At 37.3% G+C, this 19568-nt stretch overlaps 1 protein-coding gene across 1 annotated transcript in view; it reads right to left on the reverse strand.

Moving 5' to 3' along the window:
* Cntn6 (contactin 6) overlaps positions 1 to 19568 on the reverse strand; it is a 252515-nt gene that overhangs the window by 136507 nt on the left and 96440 nt on the right. Inside the window, exon 3 of the mRNA XM_013010399.1 lies at positions 4429 to 4555. Coding sequence (XP_012865853.1) covers positions 4429 to 4555 — 127 coding nt within the window. The remainder of the gene's footprint in view (positions 1 to 4428; positions 4556 to 19568) is intronic.

Below are 19568 nucleotides of genomic sequence, written 5' to 3' on the forward strand. Positions count from 1 at the left end.
TCAATAAATAAAGACATCATTCAAAGAGTACATTGGGTTTTTTTTCTATAGGGCTTTATACAGGCAATTTCTTGTTTTCAATATTTGTATAAGAAAACACAAACTTTTCTTTCTGTAGGCTTGTCTCAAGAGGCCGATATCCTCCTAACAAATGCTGTAATTCTGTCTTTCATAATTTGCTTACAGGACACGATCTTTGGACCTCTGTGTTCCCTATCATTTTCAAAGCAAAGTATATACCCTTACTTAGTTTGCCAGCTCTCTTTAATTTTGGAATCAATCACTGAAATAACTGCTGTCATCATTACATGCTCCTAATTAAGCTCAGTAATTGTTTTTCAACACAAATTCAAAGTTGTTGGCTTAGCTGCAGCAAATGAATTTTTCACAGTATCCTCGTAATCATTCTAATCACTATGGTACAATGATTATTAAACTGTGCATATAGATCAGGAGTTCAGCTCCTGGTGTGGGCTTTGTCCTAATTAATATGTTTAAATCAATGGAAAATAGTACTAATGAATTCAAGCAACTGTCATAGACACTTTACTGATAACATTGCAAATCTTAGATATTTTCTTGTGATAAAACTCAGAAGTGTAATTTAGGTGGTTATTTTTTTTAGCATGTAGTTAATATATTAATTCCAGGAAGTATAATGGATTTGAACTAAAATCTGGACTTTTTCTTGGGCAACAGCCTTTCGTGTTAGACACTTACATTCTGTGTTAAAAAATATAACTGGGGTTATATTTGATGCCTCTTGGTTGTGTGTATGTGTGTGTGTGTGTGTGTGTATATTGTTTCAAAAACTAAGCCTTTATTTTTCACTGCTTATTCTGAATTTGTTCCCAGACTTTGAAGAAAATCAATAAAATCTAAATATTAAATATCACTAACTGATCTCAATATAGAGTAAATATGAGACTCTTTTACTGAGAAAAGAGTTCTAGTACTAGCCTTAGCATCTTTTGTTTTATATGGTTGGATAAGTCATGTGACTTCCCCAGGAACCATTTTCATTGGTCATAAAATGGGCACAATAATATGCATACAATATGCAATAATATTCACTCTGCTTTATCTCATGGGATTGAACATGATTGAGCAAGACGAAGAGGAAAATGAGCACATTATAACAAGGAATTCTCTCTGGTGACCAGGTCATGAGAAAATGTGTTAAAAATCTTCAAAAACACATGTACTAAATCCTTTTTGTTTTGTTGTTGGTTTTGGTTTTATTTGAGAAAAATGATAGTCTACAAAGAAATAATTTTTATGTGTATTATTTTATTTACCTAAATAAAATATTGGAACAAGCTCATTGCTATCGTATTTTTTTCTGGATTGAGTAAATATAAATAAGCAAACGTACCCAAGCACCATCTTTGACCGACTGACCAGCTCATTTCTCTCTCCTTTCCAAGGCTCATTGGCTAGATTTTTGTCTCCTTTTATTTGATCTTTGAAATATTAGGGAAATCCTTTCCACAGGAAATCTTTTGACCAGATTTGTCTAGTGTTTCCTATCTTCTAGCTATCACTAAACTCCTGTTGGTGAAGACATGAATTTCATTGGAAGTGACTTTCAGCATATTGCTCTTAAACTTTCCAAAGTTCTACTTTTAACATTGCCATCTACCTCTGTGAAATTTTGCTTGCTATATTGGATTTGGTAAAGGAAACAAAAAATACAGCTCAATTCCCTTCAAAAGAGAGAACAGAATACATTTGTTACAACAATGTGTTTATTTTTTTTTCATAAATTAAATTCTAGATTTCACTTGAGCTCTCTTTCTTTAAAAACTACTATGCAAAAAAAGGACTCCATAGTTATGAAGAAGGGAGTTTATACCAAGAAGAAAATAAATGAGATGACAGACTAGAACACTTATTTCTAGTCAAAGGCTCTTTGTTTCAGTTTTACACTATACCCGAACATTTTAAATATCTTGTCTGTGATAATAAACTTTTCCTTCTAATGTACCTGCTTAGTGACTGTCTGTCTTAGTATGTGTCTCTCCTTGGTTCTTACTATGGCTCACTTTTCTCTTTTCTCTTCTTTTCTCTGCACAGCAGCCCGCCCCCTGCCCCCCCCCCCCCCCCGCCCCGCCAGGTGAATACAATTGTGGAGGAGATTTCTAAAATAAAAATCTAAGTAAGAAAGGGTCATATTAAAACCAAACTTTCACGTTTTGTTGCTAATGCATTTTATCTGAAATACCTTTGCCCTTTGCTTTATTATCAGTGAAATTGGGTCTGAGTCTGACATTTAGGAATTAAAAATTTAATTCCTGCTCTCTCTTCAAACTTCTATTCTATGAGTGTTTTGTAATATAATGTTAGAGATGAAGTAAGCCAGGCTACAGAGATTAGAAATAAGAAGCTAAATTACTTTTTTTTAGCTTTTCAGTTTACAAGTATTTTAGGAATATAAGCTATTTAGTGACATTATTGTTTTTAGTCTTTATTTTATTTATTTCTTCATAGAAATGCTAATTTCCCAATTGTCTTCAGAATCACATTATTTTACTTATCACCATCCAGTACTTTTATATGAACATCATTTATTTTTCTTACCCTTATATGTATATGATGTACTTAACTTATTTTACAAGCAAACTTTAAAAAAATTATGGAGATTTAAATATTATTTCCTTTCCCTACCAAACCTTACCAACTTCTATAATCAACTGAATTAGCTTTCAAAACATGAAATTACAACTGTAAATATTAGGTGTTCCTGGAAGATTATGTTAATCAGATTTTATATATGTAACTTGATGGTAAATTAAATAAAACAGATCATTATTTAAGGAGAGCAAACTAACAATCAAGCAAACCTTGAACTGAGAGAAACAAATAGTAAAGTGATCAACCTTTTCCTAACAGTTGAGTTATGTTGGTTAATTAATTGTAATAATAGGGAAATTTTCATAAGTGAAATGTTAAAAAGACAGTTTATTAGGTACTTTGTCATAAAAAGAAAAAGAAGATAGTTGTATAAAATACAAGATAAGGTTGGGGTACATTTAAGCCATGTAGTAGATTAACCTTGAAAAAATTAAGATAAAAGGAATTATGTGTATTTACATGTATCTATATTCCCATCTCAAAATTCAGCATATCTGGCCTATGTGGCAAAAATTTGTTGATTTTTGTATGTGTGTCAATTTGCCCCTATATGTCAAATGTGAAACTTTTAGAAAATGCCTTAAAACTCAGATCCTCAGTAGTCATTTTAATATTCATTTTCTTTCCTGTATTCAACTCACATACACAGTTCATACCAGCTAAATATCCTTGTCATTTAAATAAGTATAATTTATACATGCATCTATTTTTAAATGTGTGAATTCCATCCACAATATGGACCAAATTGCCTTTCTGTCAATTGCATAAATAAGAAGACATTACTGGCCCTTCTCCACTATTTTTCCTTATTTAATACATAAGAAACATATCTATTTTTTCCCTATTTACATATAACAGAAATTCTCTGTCTGCCTTAGAAGGTACAGAGCTATCTTAAACAACATTTTTCTATAACTGGTGCTTTCAGAGTAATGGGATCTGCTGATGAAGTTATGGAATTTTATTGGTGAAATAAATTCAAGCAAGGTGCAGGGGGCTCATGCCTATAATCCTAGATATTCAGGCAGCTGAGATCTGAGTATCAAAGTTCAAAACCGATCTGAGCAGGAAAGTGTGTGAGACTCTTATTACCAATTAATTCAGAAAAGGCCAGAAGTGGAGCTATTGCTTACGTGGCAGAGTACCAGCCTTGAATGGAAAAAATCTCAGTTACAATGCCAAAGCCTTTGGTTTAAATTCTAGTACCAGCATACACATAGACACACACACACACACACAGACACACACACACACACATACACACACACACACACACACACACACACACACAATTAATCAGTGTGGCTTTTATGGGACCATTTTCAGAGTCATTGTGAATGGGTGAAGTCAGGCCTTGGTTCCAAACTGGTGTGGGGTTAGGGAAAGCAAGGTGAGCTTGCACTTTCCCATTTCCACTGAAGCAATCAAATTTGATTTCTTGTCCCTCTTACTGCCATCCTGCCCACCTGTGTTTCTCTGTTCCTATATCTCTTTATTCTTAGTTCTAATTACAATATAGTTCTTCATGGTGTTGAATCTCAAGAACAAACGTAACAAGCAAGTAAGACAGAGTGGTTACTTGAAAAGAGAGCCTGAAAATGGCAGGAGGGACAGATTTGGAAATGTCTGTGTCTTTATGTGAATAGCGAGTACACAGCTGTGTACCAGTAGAAAAAAAAATGCCTTGAGCTGTACATGTCCAATTATGGTCCTTTTAAAGCACTTCACTGCATGGATGCTTTACATCAATGACAAAGGGAAAAGCTGAGCGGTACCCAGGGGTAGGATTTTTACCTATAATGGGGTGAAGGGTAACCGTGAGCTGCGCAATTCAGGATGATTTCAGATCTTGATAAATCCAAAGGAAAAATGACATCTTGTGGCTCCTGGGTAAAAACAGGACGGCTCAAACGGCTCTCACCTGGGAATAGAAAAGAAGAACATCACCTAAGATGCGTGCCCTCGCGTAAGTGCAGGACTGTGTTCAATATCATCTCTGTACACATGTTAAAATATTTTATATAGAAACCATCTCAAGCATGGAGGAAACATTGCAAAGAGAGAGTTTCTTTCTTTCTTCTGACTACATACATCAACTTTGCTACAGAGGCCAATTTTTACCCTAAATAACTTTGTTTACATTTCCTGTCAACAAAGGAGATTCTTCCAAATTACCATACAATAATTACACTAAACCAAGAGTACCAACACATTAACATTGATTTTGCAATTAGCCTCTAATCCTTAAGATCTCATTTTATCATTTTCTCCCTAACCCAATTATTTACAGAAAAAGGACAAGGGTGAGAATAAGAAGCATCATTTCATTTCTATGTATTGTATTTTTCATTGTAGTCACATGTATTTTTTTTTTCCTTTGTATCAGAACTGGGTCTGGAACTCAGGATTTCATCCACTCATTTGGCTTTTTCACTCAAGGCTGGCCTATATCACTTAAGCCTCACCTCTACTTCCCATGTCTTCCTAGTTGATTGGAAATAAGAGTCTCCTGGACTCTTCTGCATGGGCTGGCTTCAAATTGCAATGCTCAGATCTTGGTCTCCTGAGTAACTAGGTCACAAGGATGAGCCATCAGCGCCCGGCTGCAGTTACTTTAAATCTAGAACAGAGTCTTCCCCAGTCTTTCCTTGATCAAGTTTATAGTATATTTAGATCTATGATCCACTGAAGAAGGAATAGAGAAAGAGAAACCATCAGAACCATTTTTTATCAAGTACTTAAAAACACAAGGATAATTGGGCACTGTCAGCAGGAATAAAGACAATGAGAGTGATATGGTGCCTATTGTGAAGCATTTAGAAGTAAAGCCAAGAAAATACTAAAACTGATCCAATGTGAGGGATGAGGAAATATTAAAGAGTATTATAACCTAGTCCATTTTATCAGTGAAGTCAAGCATGTGGGCCTATTGAAGCCTTTAACTATTAAAGAAGAAGGACAAGAGAAAGATGAGAGACAGTAAATATGAAATAAGAGCAGAAAGTAGTTGTGTTTCATTCATTTTTCATTCACTTATTGAACAAATACGTGGAGGCCTGTAGAGTATAAGAACTACTGAGACCTAAAAAATACAGCAGTGAACCAAACTGTGAAAGCTGCTGTTGTGATTGACCTTGTAATGTAATTAGAGGAAGTGTGAAAAGAATCAACAAATAAACACATGGTGTATGAGACTGGCAGGAAGAAAAACAGAAGGTAAATAAGGCAAGAAATCTGGGTGGATGTGGGGATGCCATCACTGGTGACAACTGAACAAATGCTTAAAGAGGGTAGGACTTAGAAGATGCCTTGGGAAAGAATTCTAGACAGAAACACAGGTGCCAACTCCCTGAGGCTGAAGATATTGGTAGTATATAAATGAAAGCTAATGGTGGTTTAGACCAGAGTGTTCCTGCTAGAGATGGATAATAACTAGGTCCCAGATGGATTTCTATTATTTATATTTTTACAGAATGGGGCCAATGAGAATTGTAATGGATTCGAGGAAAATTTGCAAAGTGAAGATTGGTAAAAGATAGTCAGGTTTAGAAAATATAGTTTGAGATCTATTTTCTGAAAAAAGGGAAAGCCTCAGATAGAGGGACAGTTTACTGAGGCAGATATAAAGCAATGGTTTGGTTTTACAAGTATTACGTTTGCTGCTCCTGTTGGGCATCCTTCTAAATTGACCTAAGATGCCATTCTTATACCTGAGTCTGGAGTTCAGGTGAGATTTATGGGCTAAAGATACATGTGTTGGGCTGGGAAGGTGGCTCAGGAGTAGAGTCCTTTCCTTGCACGCATGAGGCCCTGGGATCGATTCCACAGCACCACATTAGCAGAAAAAGCTGGAAGTGGTGCTTTGGCTCAAGTGGTAGAGTGCTAGGCTTCAGCTGAAGAGCTGAAGGACAGCGCCCAGGCCCAGAGTTCAGGCCCAAATCCGAAAAAAAAAAAAAAAAGGTATATGTGTTTTATGGCCAGTGGAACAAGCATAAAGAAGAAAAAGAAGCCCCCACTACTGATCAGTAAGGCATAGTAACAATTGAGGATCAACACAGTGAGACAAAAGACACGGGCCACAGTGTCACAGGAACTGTTCTGAAGGACATCATTGAGGAAGTGTTTCCAAGAGGAGAGACTAGTTAACTGCCAAAGAGGGACAATAGGCAGAATAAGAAGATACAAACATAAGATTTAGAGGACCTGGCAAGAATTGGAAACTGGTTTACAGCTGTCAATTGGACCATAATCAAGAAAGAAATTGGGCCAGGCTATAGTGGCTCATACTTGTAATCTTAGCTACTCAGGAAGCTGAGATCTGAGGACTGCAGTTCAGAACCAGCCCAGGCAGGAAAATCAGAGAGATTCTTTATTTTCCAATTCACCCCCAAAAAGCCAAAAGTGAAGCTGTGTGGTACAACACTAGCCTTGAGCATAAAAGCCCAGGGACAGTGCTCAGGCCTTGAGTTCAAGTCCCAGGACAGGAACACACACAAGCACACACACACACACACACACACACACACGTATCATTAAAAGTAGTTATATTTAGGGCTGGGAAGGTGGCTCAGTGGTAGAATGTTTGCCTTACGTGCAGGAGGCCCTGGGTTCGATTCCTCAACAGCACATAAGCAGAAAAAAGCTAGAAGTGGTGCTGTGGCTCAAGTGGTAGAGTGCTAGCCTTGAGCTGAAGACCTGAGGGACAGCACCCAGACCCAGAGTTCAGGACCCATGACTAACAAAAAAATAATACAAAACAGTAGTTACATTTAAATTGCTCAAGCATTTCATAGACATAGATATTAGCAGGTGATGACATACCATGCTATAGCTGGAGAGAGGCACAGTTCATGGCATTACATTGTGGAAAGGAATCATAATAACATAGAAAAAGCAGAAATGAAGTTGAGGACAGAAGCCAGAATCTTCAACATTTATGAAATTGAAATAAATGACTCAAATTATGAAGAAAATTTTCATAACATATTGCCAATATTTATATAGGACACTATCATATTAGTTTTCTATAGGTACTTTAACAAATTAAATCATGACAACAAGAAGTTATTTTCTTGTAGTCATATACGTCAATATTCCAAAATGGTGTGTCTAAGCTGAACTCTCCACCTCTTAGAATCAATCTATATTTTGAGCTTTTGAACATTTTTCTCCAGCTCCAAAGTCAACAACAGAATATTTCATTCTTCTCATATCAACCGACTCCATCCATAAGCACATCTTCATGACTTTTTTCTGCCTTCTTCTCCTGCCTTTAAGGAAATTTGTGACCATTTTGACTATTAATGGACCATGTCAGCTGAACCAAGTTGCTCTTACTGTTTTATTTTATTTTATTTTTTGCCAGTCCTGGGACTTGAACTCCTGAGCAAGGTCTGGACTCTGTCCCTGAGCTTCTTTTACTCAAGGCTAGCACTCTACCACTTGAACTATAGCGCCACTTCCATTTTTTTTTGTTTATGTGGTACTGAGGACTCGAACGCTGGGCTTTATGCATGCTAGGCAAGACAAAGCCACATTCCCAGCCCAGCCTTTACTATTTTAAACCAATTGATCATTCGCTGTAATCTCAACAGAAATTTTAATTCTTCTTTCTTTTCATTAAAATCCAATATATTAATATGTTTCAAGAATTAGGGCATGAAGCTTTTTTGTTGTTTATATACAAGAGGCATATACAAGAGGCTTTACACAAGAGGCATAATATATTATTATTATATTTATAATAAGGCAGTACTGTTCCATGTTAAGAATTATACATGTTAGTTACTTAATGATAGAGAAACAAAACCAATAAAACTCTAGTGTTGATACTCAGGAAGCTTCTGATTTGTATTTTTTTCTGGGAGAAATTTCATATTCAAAGTTAAAATGGAATGAGATATTCAGGCCATACTTTCAGTAATCTGAAACAAAATTATGGCATGGTAGAGTACATAGCATACTTTGTAAATATATGAGACAATAAAGAGGAATAGAAAAAAACCAGCAAGTTAACGTGTTAGTGTGTTGATTATATTTTTAGAATAAAAGACAGCTTATCTGGATAGTGACACTAAGAGGCCAACAAATGAATTTTTTGAACTTCTGGGTCTTTGACCTTATTAGTTGCCCAATTTTAGAGCATTTTAATATTAACCCTTGGAAAATAATAGCATACTGTCAAGCACACAAAGCACCTAAAAGCACTTTCCTTAAATGTCCTTGAATAAAGATGTTAGAAAACCCCATAAAACCTATTATGATCATTTAGATATTACAATGGCCCACTGATTACTCCCTGAGATAAGCCTCTCTAAAAGGGCACTGACTCCCTATACACACCAATAATAAATGGAAAGAGCAACATGTGGAAGAAACAAATACACAACTGAGAAAAATGTCTTAAACAATCTTGAAAGAGCAGACATTTGATGATAAGCAATATGGAGTTTTGGTAAGAGAATCCCAGCGAAGTATACCAGTCTATCAGTCCTGCCTCTCCATGCGTATTGTCAACATGCACATCTTAATGAAATCAGTGCTTTGGGGTTGAATGTTACCCAACCGGTCTTGTTTGGAAAGCTAAGAGGATATCTCATTCTAATAGATGTCGTCTATGCTTTCCTGCCTCCTCAGGTTGAATTCTCTCTTTTTCCAGTCACGTTTTTACTCTGACCTGGGTACCGTGCAAAAATGCCACCAATTTTGTCAGAAAAGATTTGCCCTTTGTGAAACTAGTTTGATTAAGTTTTATCAGCTAATATCTCTCTGGATGTTTGGTAACCTCACTCCTTATTTCTGTCTCAGGAATCTTGCCTAGAGCCAAGAGCACAGCTGCTCATTTATAATTCCATGCTTCTACCTGAGTTCTCTTCTCACAGGATGGCTGGTGGACGAAGACTTGCCCTTGCTTGTGGTCTCTCTTGCTGTAACTGTGCAACAGTTTTGCTACTTTTGTCCTTATTTGGATTCAAAACTTATTTCTGTAGAATTAGATTCATGATGGGAGCTTCTAACCAATGGAAATTAAAAGTCCTCTTCTATGTTTCCTGTATGTGGCAAAATAATCTCTCTCATGAAGAAATGCCCTGCCTGCTGCGAGTGCAGATTGAACACTCATCTCTCTATTTCCTCTCTTGCTACATCAGTTTAAACTCTATAAACACCATAATTATACAAGACTGAATTCAACGATGAAATAACAAAATGAAATAACATCCCTCGATTCATTATGCTATATTGTCTTTGACTCAATATAAAGATTAGATGACAAGGACAGTTTATAGAAATGCCAAGCATGAGGGAGGTTTTTTTAATTTTTTTTCAGGCTTATAATCAATGAAGTTTTCTTTCATGAGCAGGAAAACTGTTTGATTCCTGGTGTGAGCAAAGCCCTTGATATTTTCTTTTTATTTCTTCTATATTCAATCTGTTCTGAATCTTTTAATTTGGCCCTCTTTCTTACTGCAATGTTTCAACATAGCTAGTTTCCCCCAAGATGTTAAGATGATAAGTATTTGTAAGACTTTCCTCCCTCTTTCTTAGTTACTTTCCCCTCATTCTTACTGCTTGCCATCTTGTTCTAGTATTTTTATTTATTTATTTATTCATTCATTCATTCTTTTTGTCAGTCGTGGGGCCTGAACTCTGGGCCTGGGCGCTGTCCCTCCATTCTTCAGCTCAAAGCTCACACTCTACCACTTGAGCCACAGCGCCACTTCCAGCTTTTTCTGCTTATGTGGTGCTGAGGAATCGAACCCAGGGCCTCATGCATGCAGGGCAAGCGCTCTACCACTGAGCCACCTTCCCAGCCCCCTCTACCAGCACTTCTTTTTTTTTAAATTTAATTTAATTTATTTCTTTTTTTCTTTTTTTATTGTGAAAATACTGTACAGAGGGCTTACAGTTACATGGGCAAGATAATGAGTACATTTCTTATCAAGCATTGTTGCCTCCTCATTTGTTTCCCCTTCCCATCCCTTCCCATCCTCCTCCCACCCCCCCACCCAATCCTCCCTGGGCCTCTCCCCTCCCCTGCACCAAAGTTGTAAAGTTTGTTTTCGGCATAATGACCTGTACATCTCATTGTTGCAATGGGTCCACCTGTATCTCTATTTAAATGATTTGTTTTTCCCCTTCCCCTCCACAAATTATACCGACATCAAATACAGTGAAAGCAGGGGTTATACTGTGGGGGAGGGACATACAAAGCAACAAAGAAATAATCTTATTAGAAGAAACAAATGCATGAAAGAAAAAAAACATTTAAATACATATCTTAGGGTTCATTTTCCTAACATCACCTTATCTGACCTTTTCTGCTTGACTCAGACATAAACTAGATATTGCAAATAAGGGAAACCATGGGACCTATGTTTCTTTGGGCCTGGCTTACTTCACTTAATATAATGTTGTCCAAGTCTTTCCATTTCCTAACAAATGGGGCAATGTCATTCTTTCTGATGGAAGCATAGAATTCCATTGTGTATATATACCATCTACTGAGGGGCATCTGGGTTGGTTCCATATTTAGCTATAGTAAATAATGCTGCAATAAACATAGTCGTGTTCTACCAGCACTTCTTAAGCTTATTAATTTATTCCATTATAAAAACAACAGGTGGGATACTTAGAAGACTCAAGTATAAATGAATAAAATACTCACTTTTGTCATTGAAAAATAATCATTAAATTGACCATCTTTAAAACTTTTTTGTAAGGTTTTGGTGCTGGACTTTGAACCCAGCACATTGTAGATGCTGAGTATGGATTCTACCACTGAATTAACCCCTTCAGTACTCTGCCAGCATTTAATAGCTACTATTATCCAGGTAACAATATAACCTAAGTATTTTCTGTTATTCATTGACCCTAGCAAATTTTTATTTTCTTCAAACAATACTTTTTAAAAGGCTCATGATAATCCTTTAGGGTCTGATATATCCAGAGAAAAACATTTGTGTGGCCTGATTTTTCTGAGTATAAGTAATGCAACAAAATACACTTCCACACTTAATATTTCCTTAGCATAAGTTCTTAGAAGTGTTTGAGATGTCCTGATAATTAATATTAGTTTCAATCTAATGGACTCTTGTAAGGCCAGAGATTGCTTTATAATACAAGTGATATCCAAGCTGATGTTTGGAAGATGATAGTAATAGTGACATTTTTGTCAACTTGGTAAGTGTATGTCTACTAACTGGACCTTTATTACCTGATTTCTGTCTTACTATAACTCTCTGATGAAATGTTAATTTCCTCAGGTTTGAGAAAACAGAATTTAAACCGGCTAGCTAACATTTGAAGCCATGATTTTAACAATACAAGAACAGAAGAGTTAGGAATAAATGCATTCTTTCAAAAACAGCAAGGATAAGTAAGTACAAATGCTTTGATTTGAGCCAAGTGCTGGTGGCTCACGCTTGTAATCCTAGCTACTTAGGAGGCTGAGATCTGAGGATCATGATTCAAAGCCAGCCAGGGCAAGAAAGTTTGTGAAACCCTTATCTCCAATAATCTACTAAGAAAAAGCTTCAATTGGTCCTGTGGCTCAAGAGGTAGAATGTCAACCTTGAGCACAAAGAGGTTCACTGACAGAGCACAGGCCCTGAATTCAAGCCCCAGGGCCGGCAAAAAACAAACAAAAAACAAATATAAAGAAACCTTGATTTGAAAGAAATCACAGAACATTTAGAGAAATCCAGAAAACCTAATGGGGGTACACAACTGTAATCCCAGAACTTGAATGACTGAAGCAGAAGGGTGTTGTATCTGAGGCCTACTTCAGCTGCACTGGGCAACTCTATCTTAAAACAATGATCTAGTTAAGGTAAGACTTGATAAAGACTGGTCTAAAAAGATAAATCAAAGTGACTTTTCAATCATTGTAAAGAACAATGGATTAGTTGATATGGGTATACAGCCCTAACATCTCAGCATTCTGTACCTTGAGTTTGGGATGCATAGCCAGAAATGGTTTCAAAATACAAAACCAAACAAATACAAACAATCAAAGACTAATGATCACAATGGCAATTAGAAAAACATGTCATCTGCACCATGTCTCAAGTGCCGATCAATTACAAGACTCTGTGCTCAAATGACAGATATTGCCAAATTTAAAAAAAAATCAAAATTTAACATTAAGAAACTAAAACATAGATGTGCATTTAAAGAGCTCCAAGGTGAGTCCAGATTTGAGGAGATAGTATATTCAAAGGTTAGAACTATGATTTAAAGAAATCTTTCTCTGACAGATTCATAAGAGATCTAACAACCTTATCTGTTTTTTTTCTTTATTTTTGGTTTTGTTTATGGTTTTAAGCCATAATCTTGGCTATTTCTTCGGTTGCTCTGGAATCAGTAGAGTTTGTCTGTTTGTTTTGGATGGAACTGCTGAGGAAGATTACTCTCACATCCTTTGAACAATGAAGTTCACATCTTTTTCTGTCTTCCTTGACTTCTTAAGAGTTCTGGCCCGAACTCTTAATACACCATATATATATTTCCATAGAGACAGCAAAGCTAGACAGTCCTTTCTTTAGTGTCTGATTGTCTACAGTCCTGGTTAAAATGAGGGAATTATTTTTTAATGTGAATTATTGGAAAATGCATTGATCCTTTGACATTTGTTTGAGGGAAAAGAATGGTTCTCTAGAATAATAACAACCTTATAATTCGCACACATTATAGGGCAGGAACTGAGATGTAAGATTTTATTTCAGGCCATTTAATTATTTCCATAATCCTGTAGATACTAATATCATTCTCATCTAACAGTAAAAGGCTCAAAAGTCAGAGCTGTGAGTGGCCAAGTATAGAGAAATTATACAACAGGGAGGGTTCTTCACTAAACAGTTCCTCTATTTTATCACCTTGTATGTGTGTGTATCTTAGCATTGCATAAACAGTGGCTAGTTATTATTAGTTTTCACTGTATGAGCTCCTTAGCCGTCATTAAATGTGTGTAATTGACTTGGAGATAAAAATGCCCACTTAGTTATCACCTCTCACAACAATTTGACTTGAATAACTTGAGCGATACCCCAAGCAAATTACTAAAGCTGATTAGTAAGGTTTTCAGGGCTATGCTTAGAATGGCTGGCACCTCTATCACTCTAATACTCAGGAAAAGGATTAGGTTAGAGACAAAATGGTCTAATTAGCCAAGAGCTGCTTCAGGATCCTCAATGACCAGTCAAAGATTAATCAGAAACCAGGACCTTGCTTTTCAGATGGCTGAGAGATGATGCTGAAATGTATGTCAGTGAACAATGGCACCAAAATGACTAATAGCCAATTATGTCTATAACCTGCAACAACTGGCTGAGGAATTATCTCAGGCAGACACAGGCAGTGGAGAGGAGAGTCTGTGAATAACCTCTTGTCTCAGGGAAAATGCTTTCATAGTTCAAGAGTTGTAGAGCAGCTGACAGATCCACAAATGACAATAGATTAAAAGTTAGTGAGCTGAATACCTGTTTCCTACACATCTCTTCTTCTATAGCTATTGATCACTGACAGACATAAGGGAGATCAGCCCTAACCAAGACAGGGCATAAGATTTTAATGGATGGACATCTTTTATTTAGGACTATTTTTGTTTATAACCACTACGTGCAATAGTGCAAGTCATGTAACAATTGCTGGAAGCATATTTAGTGAATCAATAAGTAAAAGGACAAAGGAATCATAGTTCAAAAAAATTAGATTATAATTAACGTATTTTCTATAAACCCATCTCCAAATATTTTTTTTAATATAAAAGCATTTATTTTGTGTTTGCCTAAAGGTGGACATTGTTTTGAATGAGGATCTCAAATAATGGCTTAAAATGTGCCAGGTCTTGGTCCAAAAGGATTTGCATCCATGATGTCAGTTAATGCTCAACAAAACCCTTTTTTATTCAATGGCAAACATTTCCTGGGTGCCTCTTTAGAGGTGTGCCTTTAGAAGCAGGGAAAATGGGAGAGAACCAAACAAATAGACAAAAATGAACGAACAAAAAAAATCACCTTTATTTTTCATGGATCTTAAAAGTAGAAAATTGTAGCAATACTGTTTCTGTTTTATCTGGGCAGTGAAGCAGTTTTGCTGAGGTGATAATGGAGTGGGAATATCAGGTCTGGCTGGCGCCATCTTGGTCACATAGTGGATAGTAGGGTCTGGCATCTTTTTTTCCTGTTAGGCGAAGTTGAAGGCCCTGCCTCCCAGGGGCTGGGTATGCCTGTGCAGGAGCAGGCACTTGGCTGAGAGGTTACTAAACTTGTCAGTACAGTGCCTGGGTGAGGGTCCTGTGACCCTGCCCCTGATTGGACCCTGTGTAGGCCGGGACCAGCTCAGCGCCATTACACCAATCTCCACGTTTGTATCCTCTCTCTTGTCTCTTCGCCAGTCACTATGACCTCCCATTTCAGCTCTCCACTGGAACGGAATTGGTTTGTTGGTATTGTTTTGTTCTTTCATTCCTCTCTGACTTTCATGGCTCAGTTTCCTAACAGTGTTAAGTGTATTTGCTGGCTGCTGGTCCTTGAGACAGGAGTCCACCATGCAGTTGTCGGCCTCTTGATAAAGATTCCCCATTGGATCTTTCAAAATGTGGCTTCTCGGTTTTATCACTGTACAATAAGCATGGATCCAGTGACTATCCAGCTACATAGCCAACTAATACTGCTAATTCATGGCCCAACCCTCCACCACCCATGGTACTCCAGGCTTCCTGATCATATACCATGAGATATGTCTGCAGAGAATACCACACTAAAGAAACACAGAAAGCTCAAGCTGTTCGTTTAGCCTGAGCAAATGCCAAATGCTGTTAAACAATACCTACTTCTAAAACAAAATTCTTTCTGATTGTATCACCAAGGTTTAAAAGAGATCTTTCCAGAACTACTAGCAAATTAGTTTGGAAATTCCTATTACCAGTAATGAGATGGAACCTAACCTTTCACTGTGTCTTTTTGTGTTGTGACAGAGAGAGTAACTTTTTGGACTAAGGAGAGTAAAAGAAATCACTTGCTGTTGACTTTGGGGCAAGCTTCTGTGAGCTCATGAAAAAAAATTCTCCAGCTGTGGAAATATCTGGTAAAGGACTTATATATATATATAGAGAGAGAGAGAGAGAGAGAGAGAGAGGGAGAGATTATAGAAAGCAACAGTGATGTATCTCCACAGAATGGCTAAGTCAGATTACTCTAGTGGTGAGAATAGTAACATTCTATGCATAATGAATACGCTCCAACATCTGTCAAGATAGCCCCAGGAGTTAGCTATAAATATGTACCCAAAAAAGTCTGTGGATACTCAAGTTCATCCAACAGCTAAACTGAGAAAGCAGAATAGGGAAGAGTCAAATCAAAGACTAGGTAGAAATTTCATCCATTTATAATTCATTATCTTGAGTAAAATACCTTAACTGTGTAGTGGTATCTACACTGACATACCACAAAAAGAAAAGTACAATGAATACGAGTTTGATAGTACTTTTTACAATGTTCAGGCAAGAAAAAAATCCATTCATACTACTATTTATCCATGAATGACTTAGTACTAAGACTTACGAATCACACAAGTGTTTATTATACATTTAATGAGTGTGGAAACATATATCTGCTCAGTAAGAGATTAAACTTGCCCAAAGAAATGTTTGACCCTCCCTTCCACAATCCAGGAAGTAATCCTTGAGCTCTTGGAATCTCCTACCTGATAATAGTGAATGTTCCTGGGAGCTTAGGACAACTTGCCACACAATTTATGCCAACAAATGGTGTGATTTATGGTGAGAGATGAGGGCATTACTGGGGGTGTGTAGACAGTATGATTTATGGTATGGGAGGTTACTGGGAGACCTTGAGATTACACTCTCCATTGGACACTGAGAAGCTAGAGATTATGGCCAGTCAACAGGCAGTAACCATACCGATACCATCAAACCTCAAAAAATAAAATCTGGTGAAGATAAAGGATCAAGTGCAAATCCTCACATATTGTCACCTCCCTTTGCTAGCGGAAGTGAGCACCATGAGTATACCTTCAGGAGAGAACAAAAGGAAGTTTGGTAGACTGGATGTGACTGATGCATTTCCTTAATACTAGCTATTCAAGAGTCAGAGACCAAATCTTAAAAAATGGGAGAGCCTAGTATCTGTATGAGTCAAGCAGAAAAGGTCAGATAAGGTGATGTTAGGAAAATGAACCCTAAGATATGTATTCAATTTTTTTTCATTTCATGCAATTGTTTCTAACACATTTATAAGATTATTTCTTAGTTGCTTTGTATGTCCCTCCCCCACAGTATAACCCCTGCTTTCACTGTATTTGATGTCAGTATAATTTGTGGAGGGGAAGGGGAAAAACAAGTCGTTTAAATAAGGATACAGGTGGACCCGTTGCAACAATGAGAAGTACACGTTGTCATGTCGAAAATGAACTTTACAACTTTGGTGGGGGGGGAGGATTTGGTGGCGGGGGGGGGGGGAGGATGGGAAGGGATGCGAAGGGGAAACAAAGGAGGCTACAATGCTTGATAAGAAATGTACTCATTATCTTGCCCATGTAATTGTAACCCCTCTGTACAGTATTTTCACAATAAAAAAAATGGGAGAGCCTATCTAAAAACAAACTAAGTGCAAAAAATGAGTAGAAGCTTGGCTCAAGCAGTTGAGCACTAGCCTAGCAGATTAAAGCCCTGAGATCAATACCAAGATGCACATTTTTTTTTTTAAATGGGAAGCTGTGTGTCTCACCCTGAGCTAATTTGCATTCACATCCTTGGATGACAATAAACAGTGTCACGTGTTATGGGTAACCATCCCAGCTTTGCCAAGTTCAGTGACTTCTTCAGCAAAAGTAAGAGCAGTTTGGGAGGTCTCTGTGAGCTTGCCAGCAGATAGGGTCCACACAGCAATCCCCTCATGTTGTGAAGTATCGCCCATCTTTCTTAATTCTCACAGCAGACCCACAAAAGACATATCTGTTCTCACATCGTCCCTATGACAAAATGAGGCCCCGAAAGCCAGAACATTAACCGGTTACTTCACAAGGAACCGGCTGTTTACAAGACTTTATCATGCCTCTAACAACTACCCTCACAGAAATAATGATGTTACATTATTCGTAAAGAAATGGATAGACCTGGAAAAAATGATCATAAGCAAAGTATCTCACGTCCAGAGAGATAAATGATACTGACTTAGGGGGTCCTGTCATATATGGAGGCTAGAACTATTTATTTATTTATTATTTGTTTGTTGGTCATGGGGCTTGAACTCTGGGCCTGGGAATTTATCCCTGAGGTTTTTCCTTCCAGGGTCGTGCACTACCACTTTGAGCCACAACACTACTTCCAGTTTTCTGGTGCTTAATTGGAGATGAGAGTCTCACAGGACTTTCCTGCCTTGGCTGGCTTTGAACTGTGATCCTCAGATCTCAGCCTTCTGAGTAGCGAGGATGACAGGTAGGAGCCACCGGCACCCAGCTAGAACTAATTTACAAATGTACAAATAAAAACAACTAGGCTGTAGACAATAATGCACAAATATATAAACTAAAGCGTGATATTTTCGAATCAGGAATATCAGGAAACTGGTTCTTGAAAGATGTGGGGTTGGTCTAGGGGAGGGTGAGAGACAAATGAAGAGAGGAAGGAAAGGGAAAGATGCATTGGATATAGTTTAAAAGTCTACTTCATAACAGAAGACAGATAATGATGCCAAAGATAGGAATACACCACCTGGAATAGTGGATGCCACTATTTGGGTAAATGAAAGGAAAACTTCCTAGGAAGATTTTATCCATAAAGTTCTGATCAACAAGCTGGGCATTGGTGGCTCACACCTGTCACCCTAGCTACTAAGGAGGTTGAGATAGATTTGAGGATCAGCCCAGACAAGAAAATCCGTGAGAGTCTTATCTACAATTAACTACCAGAAAACTAGATGTGACACTGTGGCTCAAAGTGCTAGCTTTGAGCAAAAGCACTCAGGGTCAGAGCCCAGGCCCTGAGTTCAAGACCCAGCGCCGACCAAAAAAGAAAAAAAAATCCGATCAACAAATAGTTTGCTAAGATAAGCAACCTCAAGAGCTGATATTCAGATGTAGGGGGTGATGTATCTTTATTTATTTATTTTTATTGTACTGGGGTTTGTACATAGGGTTTTAATGCAAGGCTTCAAGCTTGCTAGGTAAGCAGTCTACTGCTTGAGCACATCCAAAGCTCAAGATTCAGAAACACGATGCTTTCTACAAGATGCTGTCTGAGCCATTTTTCTAAGACATTTTCTCCCATCTACCTTTAAAATAGGAATAGCTTCACAATGATATTTTATTTAAAAGGACTCCTACCTTTGGACAATCTGAGAAACAATGCTTACCAAGCATTATAAACCTTAAATAGGGGCTCAGTAGCCTTTCTGGATGAATTATTCCAGTCTCTTCTTTATAATTGCTACAGCACATGAAGGAAATGGTCTGAGTGGTAAGGGCAAAACATATGCCAACTGCACTTTGGCAACAGGAAATTGGTATGATAGAGAAAGATTAGCATGGATCCTACATGAGAACAGATAGACAAAAGACAGGGGGACATCAGGGGTAAGGAAAATGTGTTATCTTGTTGGTGTGTGGTGCTTTCATTGTATATATAATGATTAAAGTCTATCGAACTGAACAATTAGGAGCATTGTATTTTTTTTACTATCAGACTGCTTCATATCTAAACAAAATTGATCAACTAGAGTACTGTACTTTAGATAGGAAATGACAGTTTTTTCAGAATATTTTACATTTGTAATTTAAACTACAGATTGGTGGGAAAATAGAGAGGAAGTCGACTTCATAAGAATTGCCACCAAATGTGTCACACTGCAGAAATGACACTCAGGGATATACATGATTGCTTACTGAATGCTGGCATTCTTATTTCATTTTATGCT

Source organism: Dipodomys ordii, unplaced genomic scaffold, assembly GCF_000151885.1.
Source record: "Dipodomys ordii isolate 6190 unplaced genomic scaffold, Dord_2.0 Scaffold12, whole genome shotgun sequence".
Classification (NCBI taxonomy): Eukaryota; Metazoa; Chordata; class Mammalia; order Rodentia; family Heteromyidae; genus Dipodomys; species Dipodomys ordii.